Raw genomic sequence first — 16354 nt, 5'->3', positions numbered from 1 at the left:
TAAAATCTTCAAGATTAATCTATTAACAGTGTATTCAAAAACAGAGAATTAAACTATTTGCCTCAAATTCCCAATATTAAAAATAAGTAGGAATAGGTGGCTAAACTTCTCTACAGGGCTAAAACTTATCCCCATCTGCAAACATGCTGCTAATTACTATAAACTTAGCATAATGAAAACATGTGTCTGGCATTATAATCAGAGAGCTGGACAAGAGGCCTTGATCCTACAGACAATCAGGTCTCAGTTCAGGGATAATTCCAAACTATAGTAATGCTGACTGCACTAGGACTAAAAGCATGTGTTGGAAATTTAGTGCACATTTAACTGCTTTCCTGAATTAGTATAACAAAACTGCAATGCTTTTGAGTCAGCAGAAAAATCTCCCAAGACTTCATTGAGCCCTGATTCAGGCCCTAATTACTTCCTTCTTGTATTGCTAGAATCAGGATTTAAAATCACATATTTTTTGCATTGCAATTAAGCATACTCCAGGAATAAGCATGCTTAGTTTTTAAAGTTTGTTCATTACTTTTGAATAATACAGTAAACTGAAGTCACTTAGCAATTGTTCTCCAAGTGATTTATTTAAACACCCGTAAATTAATCAATCTTCTTGAATGTATTGTAAACCATGGCATCAAATAAGCATCTACAATCTATATTATTCAGTACCACATAATTTGAGAGTATGGTTCTGCATGTATGTTCTTCACTAAAAGCATTCTATTGTATTTCCTTATCTGAAATAGCAGAACTGAAAAACTGAAAATAAAAACCTTAAAAAAGAGTAATAATGGATTGTGTCGTCAATGAAGACATGCAAAAAGGAGTTATTCAAAAATGGAGAAACTGAAAATAGGACTAAGAAAAACAAAGGAAAAATTAATACATAACAGAAGCTCAAGGGGCTTCAAAAAAAGCTGATACAAACAATTCTAAAATATTTCTTACCTTCTTCAGTCATTGTGTCATAATATTTTAGGTTTCCATATGATCCAAGCTCTACAATATCACAGTAAAAGACACAAAGATAAGGAACAGCAGACATTCAAGAAATGTACATGTTTTTGCATGTGCTTCATAAACTCGGAGTGATTATGCAAAACATTCTGCAGGACAACAAAACACAGGTTACAAAAATAGCAGTGCCTTTCCTCCCAGAAATTTCACAAGTCACTGACTTTAGGTAAATGTTAAACTTGTTAGTGAGATGTAGGAGAACCACTTACATCTAAAACGCAGCCTTTTCACAGTTATTGCTGATTTGGCGCCTCTGCATTTGGGAAAACATAATAAACTTTGATAATACCTAATCATCAGTAATTTTGCAAACTAAGCTTTTTTGTCATTCCCCAAGTCAGACATTCAACTACTTCTAATAAAAATTAAAAAAACAGTCTCAAAACACATAACTTAAGAAACTGTTCATAATGTTGTCCTACAAACATTGTTTTGTTACCAGTGCTGATGTTGGCTTGCTTTAGAGGGGTTACTTACTTTAACCACTCTCTTATCACTTGTGTAATCAGAAAAAAAGTACTTACTTCATCAGGTGATATCAAACCTACATTTATTATATCATTAAATTGATCTGTACATATTGCATTACTATATTCTAGCAGGGCAGAGAAAAGAATGGAATGCAGAGATCTCCAGATCTTTATGGCTACTATTATTTTTTTGTGTGTGATATAATCTTGCATGAAATCACCTTTTTACTGCAGATGTTGTTTTACATTTCTTTTCTTTAAGTGCTTTTTTCTTATAATTTAGCATATATGTGAATATATGTATAACAACAATAAATAATGTAAGTCTACAAAACAGGCCAATGAAAAATTAAGCCCAAGGAGGAATTTGTAAATGATCTGGCTGAGGAATTTGTGGATGATTTCACTCATCGTTTTTACCTAAAATTTTACAACTGAGCATCTGAACATCCAACCTTTGACAGAATATTACCATTAAAAAATGTATGCCTAACAGTTCGGTAGTGCTCTTTCCTTTGGAAATATTATCTCTTCATATTTATGAAACAGCTTAAGGAATTAAACATAAAGATGATATCCAATTATTCTGATTTTAGCTGATGCACCTCATGATCTTTCAACAATTTTTCACAGAGGTGGATTTCAGTAGAGGCCTGGCTATTAGTTTTTTACTGAAAAATACTGTGATCATATGCAAACCTTTTGAAAGATCCCTTTTTTAAACAAAAAACTGGAACATGCCAAATTAACATTTCTTAAATCATTTGCAGAGACAGAGGACACCATACGCCATGTAACTAAAAAATATAGGATATTCTAATTGCTGATTTTTTAATGACTATGATTGGATTGTAATGATTTTTCATAGTTTGTCAAAAGCAGTTACAATTATTCACATATTCTTGCTGTACAATGCAGTGTATGTGCATAAGTGTGTCCCATAGAATAGGGACATTAAGTCTCTCTCAAAGTAAAGAAAGATGTAATTTAAAGACAGAATCTGATATATTGTTTTATAATAATATAGATTGCATATACTGCATGTGCTGTTTTGTAAAAATGTTTTTAGGGTTGCAACATAATCTTTGTAGGTGCTAGTACATACAAGATGCTGTTGTTCTACCATCTTGATCTTAGTCCTAAAGATTTAAATTCCTTACCCGGAAAGAGCCCCCAGTAACTTCAATACTGACTACCCTGCATACAGCATTTGGAACCACTTGTCCTGTTTAATTAGCTAGCACCTTTGCTTATACTTGTTCTCACTTATCTCTGCCTTGATGTGCCTGGGGTTCACTTTGCTAGAACCTGGGCTGAGGCTTCCACTGGAGATTGAGCACAGGACTGGAAAAGAGATGCTAAAAGGAGTCTAAAAAAGGAAATGGAGGTACATGGGGAAGACAACACTGGCAGAGAGGAGCTGCATAAATAGAGAAGAAGGTTGCAGCATAGGAACAAACTTCCAAATTAACAGAACAGCAGACATGAGGCTTCTGACCTAATGGATGAAGCAAAAGAGGTTTCAGAGAAAACCAACAAAAGTGGTGGATTCCAAATGTAAAAAAACCAAACCAAACCAAACCACCACATATTGGCTCTCATGTTTAGATTATTTGCTTACATCTGAAGTGAGATGAAAGACAAACAGGAAAGAAAAAAAGGTGAATCTGACCTTATAGAGACCAAAAAAAGAAGAGAAACAAGGTGACGAATGACAGTGCATGTTGCTGATGATAATCATGTACTGGGCACTTCAGCAATTCAACACACCAAGGATTAAACTAGGTTAATTCCTGCAGTTAGCAAAATTATTTCCTGGAAAACTCTAATCCTGCTGGTGAGATTACATTATCCAAAGGTTATGGTCCTATACTCAGAGTGGAACATTTTATACAATCATCAGCCCACTGACTGCAATGCACAACAATGACCCCAGAAAATATCAGCTGTACATATTCACCTGAATTACTTTTGTGGGTTTCAAGATTACTTGGGCCAGTGCTGCTCAGCAGCATGACAGGTCTGCCTCTCTATAGTCTGCCTCCAATATATTGCACTGGCTTCTGCTGTAAGATTTGGACTAAATCTGCTCTTCGGTGTCTGGTTCAGAGTTTTGCTGTTATAATAAGACATATTCTGTTCAATATGAATTTAAGTAAACTCAAAATGGAGTATTTTTTTAAAAATACTGTCTTGGAAAAATTTAACAGCTTTTAAAATAAACTTATTTTAAATGGAATTGAAAATCTAAAATATTGTGATAAAGGGTACTTGAAAAAATATCCTCAAATTCAACAACAATTCCATTTTTGTGAATGTGCTATGCAACTCCCATGGTGAGGTCATAGCAGACAGACTGGATGACAGCCAGTATCTGCATCCCTACTGGTTGCATGAAACAAAGAGGATGCAGAGATGCAGCTTAACAGCTGATCCTCAATAGTTAGAGAGTCATTTAATAATTTGTTCCCTTCTGCATATTTTTACACTATAAGAGAACAGACGGTTCCTGGTAATCCTATCGAACATTCCTGAAGGATTACAACAACATTTGACTTATTACCTACTGTTCTTTGCTGTGTTTGTAGGTGTCACACCACATCAAAGCAAACAGAAAGAATAATGTTGCTAGTCAATGGGGCTACATTATTTGTGATTTCAAATTACATTCAAGACAGCCAGCACACCTTCAACAAGAGAAAGTCCTGCCTGATCAATCCAGTGGCCTCCTACAGTGGAATGATTACAACAGTGGACAAGGGAAGGGCTACAGATGTCATTTATCTGGACTTCTGCAAGGTCCCTTAAAGCTCCTCTCTAAATTGGAGAGAGATGAATTTGATGGGTGAATAAGGAACTGGTTGGATAGTCACATCCAGAGGGTAGCGGTCAACTGCTCAGAGTCCTGATGGACATCATGACAAGTGGTGACCCTCAGGGGTCTGTTTTGGGACCAGTGTTATTTAATTATTTAATATCTTCTTTAATGACATAGATGAATGGATCAAGTGCACCGTGAGCAAGTTTTGTAAATGACACCAAGCTGAGTGGTGTTGTTGACACACCTGAAGGACAGGATGCCATCCAGACGGATGTGGACGAGCTCAAGAAGTGGGCCTATCGGAATCTCACGAGGTTTAATAGGACAAAGTGCAAGGTGCTGCACCTGCGTTGGGGCAGCCACCAATATCAGTACAGGCTGAGAGATGAGCAGATTGAGAACAGCCCTGCTGAGGAGGACTTGAGAGTGCTGGTGAATGAGAAGCTGGACACGACCCAGCAATGTGCACTTGCAGTCCAGAAAGTCACTCGTATTCTGGACTGCATTAAAAGCAGAGTGGCCAGAAGGTCAAAGCAGGTGATTCTACTCCTGCTGTGGTGAGACCCCGCCTGGAGTACTGCACCAGCTCTGGTGTCCCCAAGAAGAGCATGGATCTATTGGACAAGTCCAGAGGAAGGCCACAAAAATGGTCAGAGGCCTGGAACACCTCTCCTACGAAGACAGGCTTAGAACATTGGGTTTGTTCAACCTGTAGAAGAAAAGACTCTGAAGAGACTGTGGAGCGGCCTGTCAATACCTAGAGGGGAACTATATAAAAGATGGCAACAAACTTTTTAGTAGGACTTGTTGTGGTAGGAAGAGGGTAGATTCAGACAAGACACAAAAAAGACATTTTTTGTATGGAGAATGAGGAAACACTGGGACAGTTTGCCCAGAGAGAGAGGTGGTTGAAGCTCATTGCCAGGCGGTTGGATTAGATAACCTTTAAAAGTCTCTTCCAACCTATGCTATTCCACAGTTTTATTAAATAATACGGCTATTAACTCAGTTTATTTTCAGTGTTTACTCACTAAGTAATGTACATACAGTCTGTGATGAAATACTCATTTCTATCTTTTAACTGTATAGCCTGCCACAGAAGGAAAGCAGAGCCAATATTTCTCTTTGCTCTCCTGCGACTGAGATCTCTGATACAGACTGCAGTTGTCCATAGCTATGTCAGAAATGAGCCTGTCTCAGAGTTTCTCAAACTAGTCACAAGCCATACAGCTATTTTAGAGATAGCAACTTGCATTGCTAAGGTTATGTATCCCTTCATGAAAAATATGAAGTCAGACTCTCAAAGAAAAGAAACGCATTGTGGATTTCTGTGACATGCGTAAGACTTTCACTTTACATAAAAAATATATTTCTATGAGAATTCATGTCACAATTAAACAGCTTCAAAGTTGATATAACTTTTATTCAAAACAAAACTACTGGTGACAATCCCTGAATTTTTAGTACAATTCCACCATTGCATTTACTAGACAGTCCTCATGTTTGACTTCCACAGTCGTGAAGATGTCAGCATCACTGGGAGCTTGGCTTAAAAGAAATTTTTAGGCATTCTGGAACAAGTAGATGGAGACCATACATTTTTTCCTGAGTTTTCATACCCATAAATTCAAACTGCCGAAAGGCTGAATATCTAAGACATAAGAGAGAAGTGAAATGAGAAAGTAAGGGCTCAATTCATAATGAAATTGAGAATATGCATGCAGCCAAGGACTTCAAGTAAATAATTATGAAAAGATTGTAAACTTATAAAGCCTAACTGAATATTTGAGACTGAAGAGAATTTTTCTGTGAGAAGTTGCACACATAATTCTGCAAATCAACAAGTTCCTGACAATCAAAGACATTACTTTGATAACCCACTCTTCTCCTTTACATTTTTCTGATATGACCTCTAATTTGCACTTACTGTTGGCATCATGCTTATCAGGATGTCCTCTTTTCATTTGTATTTTTATAAAAAGATGACCAAGGAAATAGGCCAAAGGAATTAGTGGTCATGGTCTTGAGAAAATTCAGTTAGATGATCAGAGTCTCATCCATAAACAGAAAAAGGAGAATACTTTAAAAGATTTGCTAAATAAGTTGTAGTGGCTATCCAAAGTAAATTTGAATCAAAGCTTGATTCAGTTTCATCAATGATGTTAGATTAGGAACAAAGATCTCTCAGTGCTATAAACTTGTGAAAAACCTAGTGAAGATGAACATTACTGGTATAAAATAAGAGTCCTAGCCCCTTGCAGATCTTTAATGAAAGATAATGCCATCCACTATTTGAAGCAAAACATACAAAAATACCATCCTCTGAAAACTATCAGGAATTGTGAATTTTAAAAAGCAAGAATTATTTGAAATAATTTTCTTTGAGCAAGTTTCATCTTATTCTGACTCCCACCTTTTATAGGCTTCATGAACCGCTTAACTTTCTTACTGAGCACTTAAATTCCATCTGGGATGGACTGGAACTGCTGTGGGAGTTTGTATGTAATATCACCGCAGAAAGCAGAGGAGCAAAAACAAATGTTCTTTTAAAAAGCAAAATACCTTTTCTCTTACTACCTCCAGTTAATCAAATATTGTAGCCCATATTTTTACTTGTAGACCTTCCAACTGCCAGTTCTTCAAAAATGGAAGCTTTGCCACTGAACTGTTGCTGTGAAAAATACAAAAGGACCTCTTTTGCATCTGAGTAATACTGTAAAATATTGCATTGCATTTCAGAATTACATCTTTTTTTGATTATACTACTACCAGTACTGCTTTACTAACACTCCTTAAAAAAAAAAAGTAAATGAAGTCCCTCAGTTACTTGGCTAGTAGGCAATACATTAGAAGTAACTAAATTATTTACTATTTTGTGCATCTGAGCTCTAAAAACACACATGGCCACCTTTCATCTTGTCTTTTAATTGCAAGCCTGCTGTTCCTGTTCTGTCTCCTCACTTTTCTTACCCTGTTTTTTATTGTACGTACTTTTTTCCTGATAATAATCTTATTAGAGTTTTCTGCTTTTATATAATTGGTTTATTGCAATTTTATCAAATTGGAGTGTGAATAGAAATATAATTAAAATTTTATACAATCATATCAGTAGAGTTCTGGGCAGCTCAGGTTAGTCGCAAAACCTGAAAGCTAGATCTGCCTGTTATTTTGCTCTTAGTGCAACTTTTAAAATGACCCACTGTTTTCAATTGTGGTAACAAAAGGAAATTTGTTAAGGTTTTAGTTGATAGGGGTTGAAAAGCAAATATTTTTAAGGAGACGATCAATGGCATGTAATTTACAAACATATGCAATGGAGCAGAAACTAAGTTACATTATTAGTATGTGTCAGATACAGATTTTGGTATTTTTAGGAGATTTTATTTTTCTTAAATTTTAGAAAAACATGAAAGTGCTTATTCCTGAGAGTTTTCACTCATAAGTTACCTTTGTGCCATCTGCCATCAAACTGCCTGGATCAAACACAATTCCTGCTGCCTTTGAAGATGGTATTTATCCTCAAAGAATTTTCAAATATTCAAAGAATAGGAATTCCAAGGTGTAGAAGTGAAAACCTCATCACACTGATGACACTGGGAGCTTTACCACTGCTTCTGATGGAATCAGGATTTTCCTGAGTGTCTGTTGGGCTAGGGACTGTAGGGTACCAGACACCTACAACTCCAACTAAGTAAATTCCAGTTGTTCAGTTTTTCAGCATGACCGAGGAGAATAAAGGAAACAGCATGCATTTCTCTCACTATCCAGTCGTAAAATCCAACCAATCTGTGGAGAATGAAGTTATCTGTCATGTGCAAACTGTATAGAAGGAAATCTCCCACTTCCAGCTTCAATGGAAAGCCCCTCACAGCAACTACTATTCCCTGATTTACATGTTTATAAATTATTCGTGTTCTTTATTGTTCATATTTTTAACAAGAAGATTCTGAGTAAGGAAGAAACTTAAATCGAAGCTAAAGCCATTAAGCTTGTAAATACATAGTCAGGACAGCTGTACCCTGCTCTGGGATCAAGTTTTTGTTTAAATATTCATATCTTCCTTCCGTACGTGGTAGGGAAACTCAAGAAGAATATGCTGTCTGAAGAACAGGGCATCACTGAAAAATATCATGGAGAAGAGAGACAAGAGTTTTGCCTGCAGTGAGCAGCTTGCGTAGGTTCTAGTTAAAACAACAAAACAGGGCATGCAGAAGTAAATTGTTGCAAAAACTAACACAACAAGCAAGATCAACGTCCCTCAAATATGACAAGAATGAAATAGTTCCTGTATGTATGCTAAACCACTCAGTAAAATAATATAGACTTCAAAATCTACTTCTTTGGCTGTCAGTATACATTTATGATTGGCGTGGGGCCCCCTGGTGGTCTAGTGGTTAGGATGCAGCACTCTCACCGCCACAGCCCGGGTTCGATTCCCGGTCAGGGGACTTCCCCAGGCAGATGGAGCTCGTCAGCCCTGTAAGGCCACCCATCTAAGAGAAGGTCACTCTAAACAAACCTACGTCCTGAGGACCTCGCTGCCACTGTCCCAGCTCGCTCGGCCCCGGCAGATGAACCTCAGGATTAAAGGGTGGGCTCAGTTCAGCGCACACTGTGTCTCACCTAAAAAATCCACTGCGCAGGCTCAAAGGGTAATGACCTTTCCCAAATCTTCGTTCGCAAAGACTGGCCATGATGATGATGATGATGACTGATGTACAGAAAAATCAGCTGAACCAAAACTTCATAATAAAATTCTCTTCATTAGGCTAACACATCATTTTCTCTATGTCAAAATCATATGTTTTGGTAGACAGCTCAGGTTGCACAGCTGTTACAGTGACATTTATACCTTCTGTGTGTTATCTGGAAGTTTTTAAATACAATTGCTATCCACTTTCGGCTTTGAAGTCTTAAGATATGTGGCACATGGGTCACCATTTGCCGAAAAAGGATCTTCACTCTGCACCATTTGCAGTGAATGAACTCAAGCGGGACAGACTTTAGTCCAGATAGAACTCTGCTGTAACTATTGCTCCACAACTATATACAGACTCTCGACTGACTCTTGAGTCTGAGCTCTCTAGCCAGGCCAAGTGTTTCTAATCTTCACACATACCACACACACTCACGTGACTGCTTCCAGTCACAGAGAACAACCATGCTTCAAGTGGCTTTCCAGCTTGACCTTGTGATTCCTTTCACACACGCACTAATCTTAGCTCTGGATAGCTCAGGACCACAATATTATTGCTTTAGTATTTTCTTCTTCGTTAGCTACTCCTACAAAAGTATACTGGGGGAAACAGATACATAATTTCTCTCTCCCTCTCTTACCTTTCTGACAGATTTTAACTGGGCTATCTAAAAAACTGTCTCTGGCTATTTAAGTAGACCTGCCCTTAGATGCACATAACCAAAGGTTTCTACCCTATCTATGCTGTTACTTACTCTGGCAGTGCAGGGTGTTTTACTTACAGTTTCTGAATTCAGTTTGATACTGGAGATATTTTTAAAAATATTCATCTCATCTACATTTATCAGACAATCTCAGGCATCTAAATTAGGAACACAATTTTGGTGGTCTCTACTGTAGCTGAAGTGTACAGAAAGGTGAAAGAAGACCTTGCTGGAGAGTGATGCGCCTCATTGCTTCACCTATCCCATTTAGCCGTTTGAAATCTTCCACAGGAAAAAGCTTTCTTCTTGCTAATGACTGTGCACAGATTCACACTACTGAAAGCTGAGCTAGAAAAGTGCCCTTGAAGCAAAGGCAACTAACAGCACCCTTGGGTCCACTAGGGAAAGCACTGCCAACAGGTCAAGGGAGGTGATACTTTCCTTCCACCAGTAGTCATGAGACGTATCTGGGTGCTGGGACTAGTCCTGGGCTCAGCAATTCAGGACAGCTGTAGACATGCCAGAACAAGTCCAGCACTGGGCCACAAAGATCGTTAAGGGACTGGAGCATATCTCACAAGAGGAGAGACTGAGAGAGCTAGGACGGTTCAGCCTCGAGGAGAGAAGGCTCAGGGAGACCTTACCCACCTGATGAAAGAGAAAGAAGTAAAGGGAACAAGACTTTCCTCAGAAGTGCCAGGGGAAGAGTCAATAGATGCAAACTAAAAGCCAGAGAATTCCATCTGGACACAAGAAAACAGCTTTTACTGGGATGATGGACAAACATTGAAATGGGTCTCCCAGAAAGACTGTGGAGTCTCCATTTGTGGAGATTTTCAAAACATGACTGGAAACTGGCCTGGGCAACCTGCTTGAGTTGATGATCCTGCTTGAGCAGGGGATTGGACTAGCTGAATTCTGTAACTCAAGAAGTCCCTTCCAACCTACATGAAAAAAACCCACCCCACCAATTCTGTGAAAGCTAGCTGCATAAATAGAGTATGAGTATCTGCCTAAGACATGACACTCCACATTGAAGGTAAGCCTAATTGTCCTTTTTATTGGTTTCCCATTTTCATATCAGATTGAAATAATGGGATGGAGTTAATGGGAAGACATTATAAATAACAGCTACTCATTTGTTATGTGAGCCTAGCAGGGAGCCCCCATCTTCTCTGGCAGAAGTCCCTTGATAACTTTTCAGTCTTCAGCAGAGAGGAAAACCAAAATGCTCCAAGCACTGTGCTCAGAGGGCTGTTTTTCCTTGGTGGGCCTGAAGAGGAACTGTTACAAGCTGTGTAAGAACAAGAGTGCAAGAAAAAGAATGCTGAGCTTCTTTGCAAGCCCACAGCTATGCCCAGAGGATGCTCAAGAATGATGAAGGATTTGGAGCAGAGATAGTTAATAACATAATTATTTTTACCAATTTGGCCTAGATTTGTATATTTCCTCATGTTAGATAAAATACTGTTGTGCTTAAAAAGCTGTGAAGAGAGAATTCTTTCTTTCTTCTCTGTCATGGTGCTAGGAAATGCACTCAAGCCCTGCAGCATCACAGAATCAAAGAATTGTTAAGGCTGGAAAATACATTTAAGATCCACACTCTTTAGCTGAGGAAAGTGGAAGTGCTCAGGTTACTTTGGCAATGCAGGAGCCGAGCATTACCCCTGAGTTGGTGTAAACTGAGCTGCCTGGCCTTACTTCTCTGAGGATATAAAAAATAAACAGTATCAGTCAAACAAGGTTTCCAATGTCAGTGAGCACAGACATGATGATGCAGTTCATCAAGGCCACTGGAAGAACAAGGTTTTTGCAAAATGAGACCAAAGCTGGGAGCCTGCTGAGTGATCAGACAGGCAAAGGTTATGCAGCCTCTGCCAGCTGTCTTTGGGGCAAGCTGACATTTTTCATGACATATAAGAAAAGAACCCTAGGAGCATCAGCAAAAGAAGCAAAACAGTTTAGGTGAATCAAAAAGTTGGGAAATTCTTAATATCATCTTAAGATGGGTATCTAGGAACACAAAAAGATCTAGCAAGTAATTCTAAATTCTAAATAATTCACTACTATGTCAGAAACTTTAATGATCATGTTTGTCTTTATTTTCCTGAGAAGCATGAATGCAGGTTTCATTTTTTTGTCAGAACAGTGACAGTACTATATTTTTCTGCATTCAGTGAAGAAAGTGACAGAATGGTATGCTCAGCTTTATGTAACAGAAAGTTACTTTTCTCACAAATAACATGCACCATATTTACATTTTAAAAAAAAAGTGCAGAATATAAGATACACAATACCTTATCTGCAGAAGTACATCCTATTTTCCACTTTGGAAATAAGACCCAAAATGGGAATAGGAGAAAATTGCCAAAGATACCTACTTCTGACTGGGGACTGAGCCATGACAGAGATTTATATCACACTCATTTTCACACAGAGAATGGCATTTGCATGAGTTATAGCCTTGTCACACAGGAGTAAGAAAGTCAGCAGCTAGCTAAATTCTCACTTGTGGGAGATGTTTGGTTGGCCTGTGGCACCTTATCAGCAGGCAGAAACGGGGTGCCATAATGAAAAAATGTCATTCTTCCTGTACCCTGATAAAACCGAGCAAGAAAAGTAAGGTAGCCTCTGGTTGCACTGGTGCTCTGAGTCCTCACTTTACCACTGGTATCCTCCCTTTTCAACAGAGTACCTATAGAAGTCTCCAGAGAGAAAATGCTCCCTCCACAATCCTGAAGGAATCACCCTTCAAAATAACCTACAGCTTGTAGGGAGAAAGTAGGATTACTGTGCATGGCAGACACTTTCATGCAAAATACTTCCCATGCTTTTCCTTGCGCTGCTCTCACTGCATAACAGCCTTCTTCTATCAAAAAATGTAAAGAGGTCTTTGCAAATTCTACACTTTAATAATCCAAGAATGTCCCTTTCAAAATCAGAACAAAGGTATCTGAGGTACAGGACTCAGAAGAAAACAGCCAGAAATGATCAATGATTGCCATGATTTATGTTCAAGTTACCTGGATTTTGGATTTGGGCCTGACCAACACAGCAGGTTGGATGATGCCAAACTTATTCATATGGGCAATGTTGTTATGAACAGACCAGCTGACTACTCAGCTGGATTGCCAGACCAGTGCTTAAGCAGAGGCAAATACAGCATAGGATTTCCTGGGGATTAGTGACTGGCTGGGAGTTGATGATAGCCTGATGCACAGGCAGTCATTAATCTTAATCCTCAGGAAATGATCTGTATCAGGGTCATTATTTCTGTAATAAGATAAAAGCAAACAAAAACCTAATGTCATACAGATATTTATATTCTTAATGAACTATGAGCTTTCAATTGTAATGTAAAGTTCGTGTCCCGTTAACAAATACCCTACACATGCGCCTGTTAGAGTGGCTGAACTCTTATCTTCTTAGAAGCTTTATGCTGAGACCAAGATTTTGAAGGAGAGAAGCCTTCCTTGTCTAGACTGTTAAATCCACAGCATTACTGCACACCTGCCTGAATACAAAGTGCCAAATATCCAGCAGCTCCAACTGATCTCAGATATTACTCATCTGTCAGAGGTGGGCTGAACATCTTGCAAGCCCACTGATTCTGAAGCATTTACAAGCTGGCTTTCACAAGACAGGCACAAGCCATGCAAAACAACACTTGTGTGGGAAGGGAAAAGGAAGGACAGGTTCATGAATGTATAATTGTATATTGGGATTGCTCTGTTTATCCACATTTTGTGGAAGGTAAATCTTACTCTCTCATTTCATATTATCTTACCTACAATCAAATGCATTTTTAAGATGCTTTCAATTCCAGTAGAGGTTGGTTCTGACTTCACAAATGAATTATTCAGAAGTAAGTTTGATGAGCTGGTTTTCTATAAATACATTGAATGCTAATGCAATAATAACAGTGTGTAGGTCAAGCTGACCTTTAATAGTCTCACAGCCTGTTTATACATTCTGTATTGCTTATGCTATCAAGAGAACACAGATGGGACTTCTCTGTCAGCCTTGCAAAGCCCACAGAACTCCAAATGACAGAGCACTCTGTCTTTTATGTCCCCATTTCCCTTGCAATTATTCAAGAGAATGTAACAGTGAACTTTATTACTGACTTAAATAGAAAGAAAAGCTGGATCTCCCAGCAAAGTGCAACAACTGGAAATTTAACTTCTAAAGGCAACATTTGATCTGGAAGCTATGAAGAGTCAAGCACAGAGCTCCCAGACTTTATGAATGCTTTTCCAGAGACTGAAAACCCAGTTCACTTGGCTATGACAGCTGTAGGACTGTTGGCATCTATCAGGAAGTAATAGGACTAATGGACCCAACAGTCCAGAAAGAGAGCAAACTCTGAAGAAGCCATCTTATGGAAAGAGGCTGAAAGAAAGTGAGTGCAGGTGATTGAGACGCAGTATGAGGAAGTATATGCTAGTGAAATGTGGAAAAAGGAAATGAGAGGGGGAGGAGGACAGAAGGAGTATGCCCAAGAGCAGGCGGTGCCAGAGTTGCTGTGTATGTGTCATCTTTCAAACTTTCTTCCTTTGAGAATGGCACTTTGTAATGTTCTCATAAACTGTTCTTTTTCTGCAAATCCAACAAATACAGCAAATGATGCAATGTTTTTGACCTACTGATCTAAGACATCATCTGGCAGAAATACTGAGGAAATCTAAGCTGACTAAAATAGGACTGAAAAATGCTCAGAACTTCTTTTTGCTATTCCAAGTCTGATCCATACTCACACCAAATGATTCGGAAGAAATCCTTTAACCTCACAGGTCATGTGCCAGGTCCATGGCGCCATGTGCCATGGTCCCACACAAAACTCAAGACTGTTGAAGGTTTTCTTTTGGAGTATGAAAGGGCATGTGAAGTGGACAAAGCTGCACAGGTCAGAGAAGGCACCAGGGGATCCTTTACATTTCTACATCCCCTCAAATGACAGTTTTATAGAGCAAAGGACTACACTTCTCAGACACTTTTAATAAATACTATCTCTTAATTTGTAACAAATGCTATTAACTTAAAAAACTTACTTAGCTAGCATGATAAAACTCTCTTAAAATAAAAATGATACACCAATTCAGTTGTTCAATGTCATTATACAAAGGCAGATTAAAGTACAAAAACATGGTGAGAGTTTGGTAGGTAAATATAGAGCCAAATAAATAATGAATATTTTACAAAGCAGGTACCTATATCCATTATCACACATTTTTTTTAATTAAATGCAAGATTCAAGTACAATGCCATCCAAATTTATTAGTTAGTATTACCTACCTTGGCCAGCCACAGTAGTTACATCAAACTAAAATACCTTTATTTTTATAGAGGTTTTCAGAACTAGCTGAATACTGAATAGTGACTATGGACACTTAAAAGCTCAAAATCTCGGGAAACACTGTGAGTGTTCAGTGGAGATATCCAGTATTCCTCATGTCTGCCCAAACTGCCTACAGCATAAAACATCTTGAAAGCCAAGTATACAAATGAGGTAAAAAGAGCCTCAGAAAAGGTTAATAACCACAATGTGTGAGAGAAACATGGGTGTATTTTTTTTTTTACATTTTTCCTACACATCTCGGCCTATTTATAAAAAGCTAAAATCAGAGTTCCATGTGCAAAGAAACTTTATGGAATTGCACTTACACACTCCCATGAACTATAATTTGAATTTTGTGAAGTCAGCAAAAGCTTGAAATACTGGCACCTTTGATATTAACATCAACTTAAATGTCTGAACATACCTAGGCTATTTTCCAGTGTTTTCTTGGCCATTTCTTCATGAAAGTTTTTCATTTTAAAAAATATTTTCTGTAAATGTAGGTAGATTTTTTTCCCTTTGTAAATTTTCACTCAGTATGCCAGTTTTAATGAAATGTACAGATGAACAGATGTCTATGGCCTTGCACTTATTCAAAGGCCACAAGATATTTATATTCCATTTTTTTAAGAACATTAATTCCAGGACACATATAAAAGTTTGGAAAGGAAAAAAGCCATAAACAAATGGTGAAGTATTATGAACAAAGAAACCTTGAAGAAAATGCTACTGGAGTAATTTAAATACAGTGTATGCATTGCAAACATCTCTCTTAATCCATATTGATCTCAAGCATTTTACTGGCAAAATGAAGAGCAGGATCGAGTTAGCTTATAAACTTACTTATAATTAATACTTAATTTTCATAAGTGCTGATCCCCAGGATGAATTTCTGATTTCAAACCCTTTTTGTCCTGCACTGTAGTGAAGGGGGAAGCCTCTGGATCACACTACATGGTGCAAGCTTGCTACAGGGAAAAGTAGAAGAGGTCTTAATGCTGAACGAGATACATCTGGGAAACAAGTGAAATAGCTTGAGCAGTAGAAAAATACCTGAGAGATGATATTATTTCTCCATCTCTGTTAGATTCAAATTGAGCTCAAGTCAACAATTCTAGCCTTATTGTGGTCTTCAATCTGCCATGAATGTTTCTGTGAAGTGCTATATATAGTTTTTGGTCACTGAAGTTTGAAAGGTCTGTCAGTAATATTTTGCGTCTCTTTAGTCCTTCCCAATTCCCTCACAAGTGCTATTTCTCAAGACATTTATTACAGCAGGAAGAAAAGTCCTACAGACACACA

General features: G+C 38.1%; 1 protein-coding gene across 3 annotated transcripts in view; it reads right to left on the bottom strand.

Moving 5' to 3' along the window:
* SLC24A2 (solute carrier family 24 member 2) overlaps positions 1-16354 on the bottom strand; it is a 114727-nt gene that overhangs the window by 36647 nt on the left and 61726 nt on the right. For 2 of the 3 annotated variants that reach the window (XM_051801423.1, XM_051801425.1), the window contains exon 5: positions 955-1005. The exons of the other annotated variant lie outside the window; for it this stretch is intronic. In XM_051801423.1, coding sequence (XP_051657383.1) covers positions 955-1005 — 51 coding nt within the window. The remainder of the gene's footprint in view (positions 1-954; positions 1006-16354) is intronic. 3 annotated transcript variants of the gene reach the window in all.

The sequence above is a fragment of the Manacus candei genome, unplaced genomic scaffold (assembly GCF_025592945.1).
Source record: "Manacus candei isolate 608988 ecotype Guabito, Panama unplaced genomic scaffold, ASM2559294v1 h1tg000051l, whole genome shotgun sequence".
NCBI classification, from domain to species: domain Eukaryota; kingdom Metazoa; phylum Chordata; class Aves; order Passeriformes; family Pipridae; genus Manacus; species Manacus candei.
Note: the sequence above shows the minus strand (reverse complement) of the source record. Positions and strands in the feature narration are given on the sequence as shown.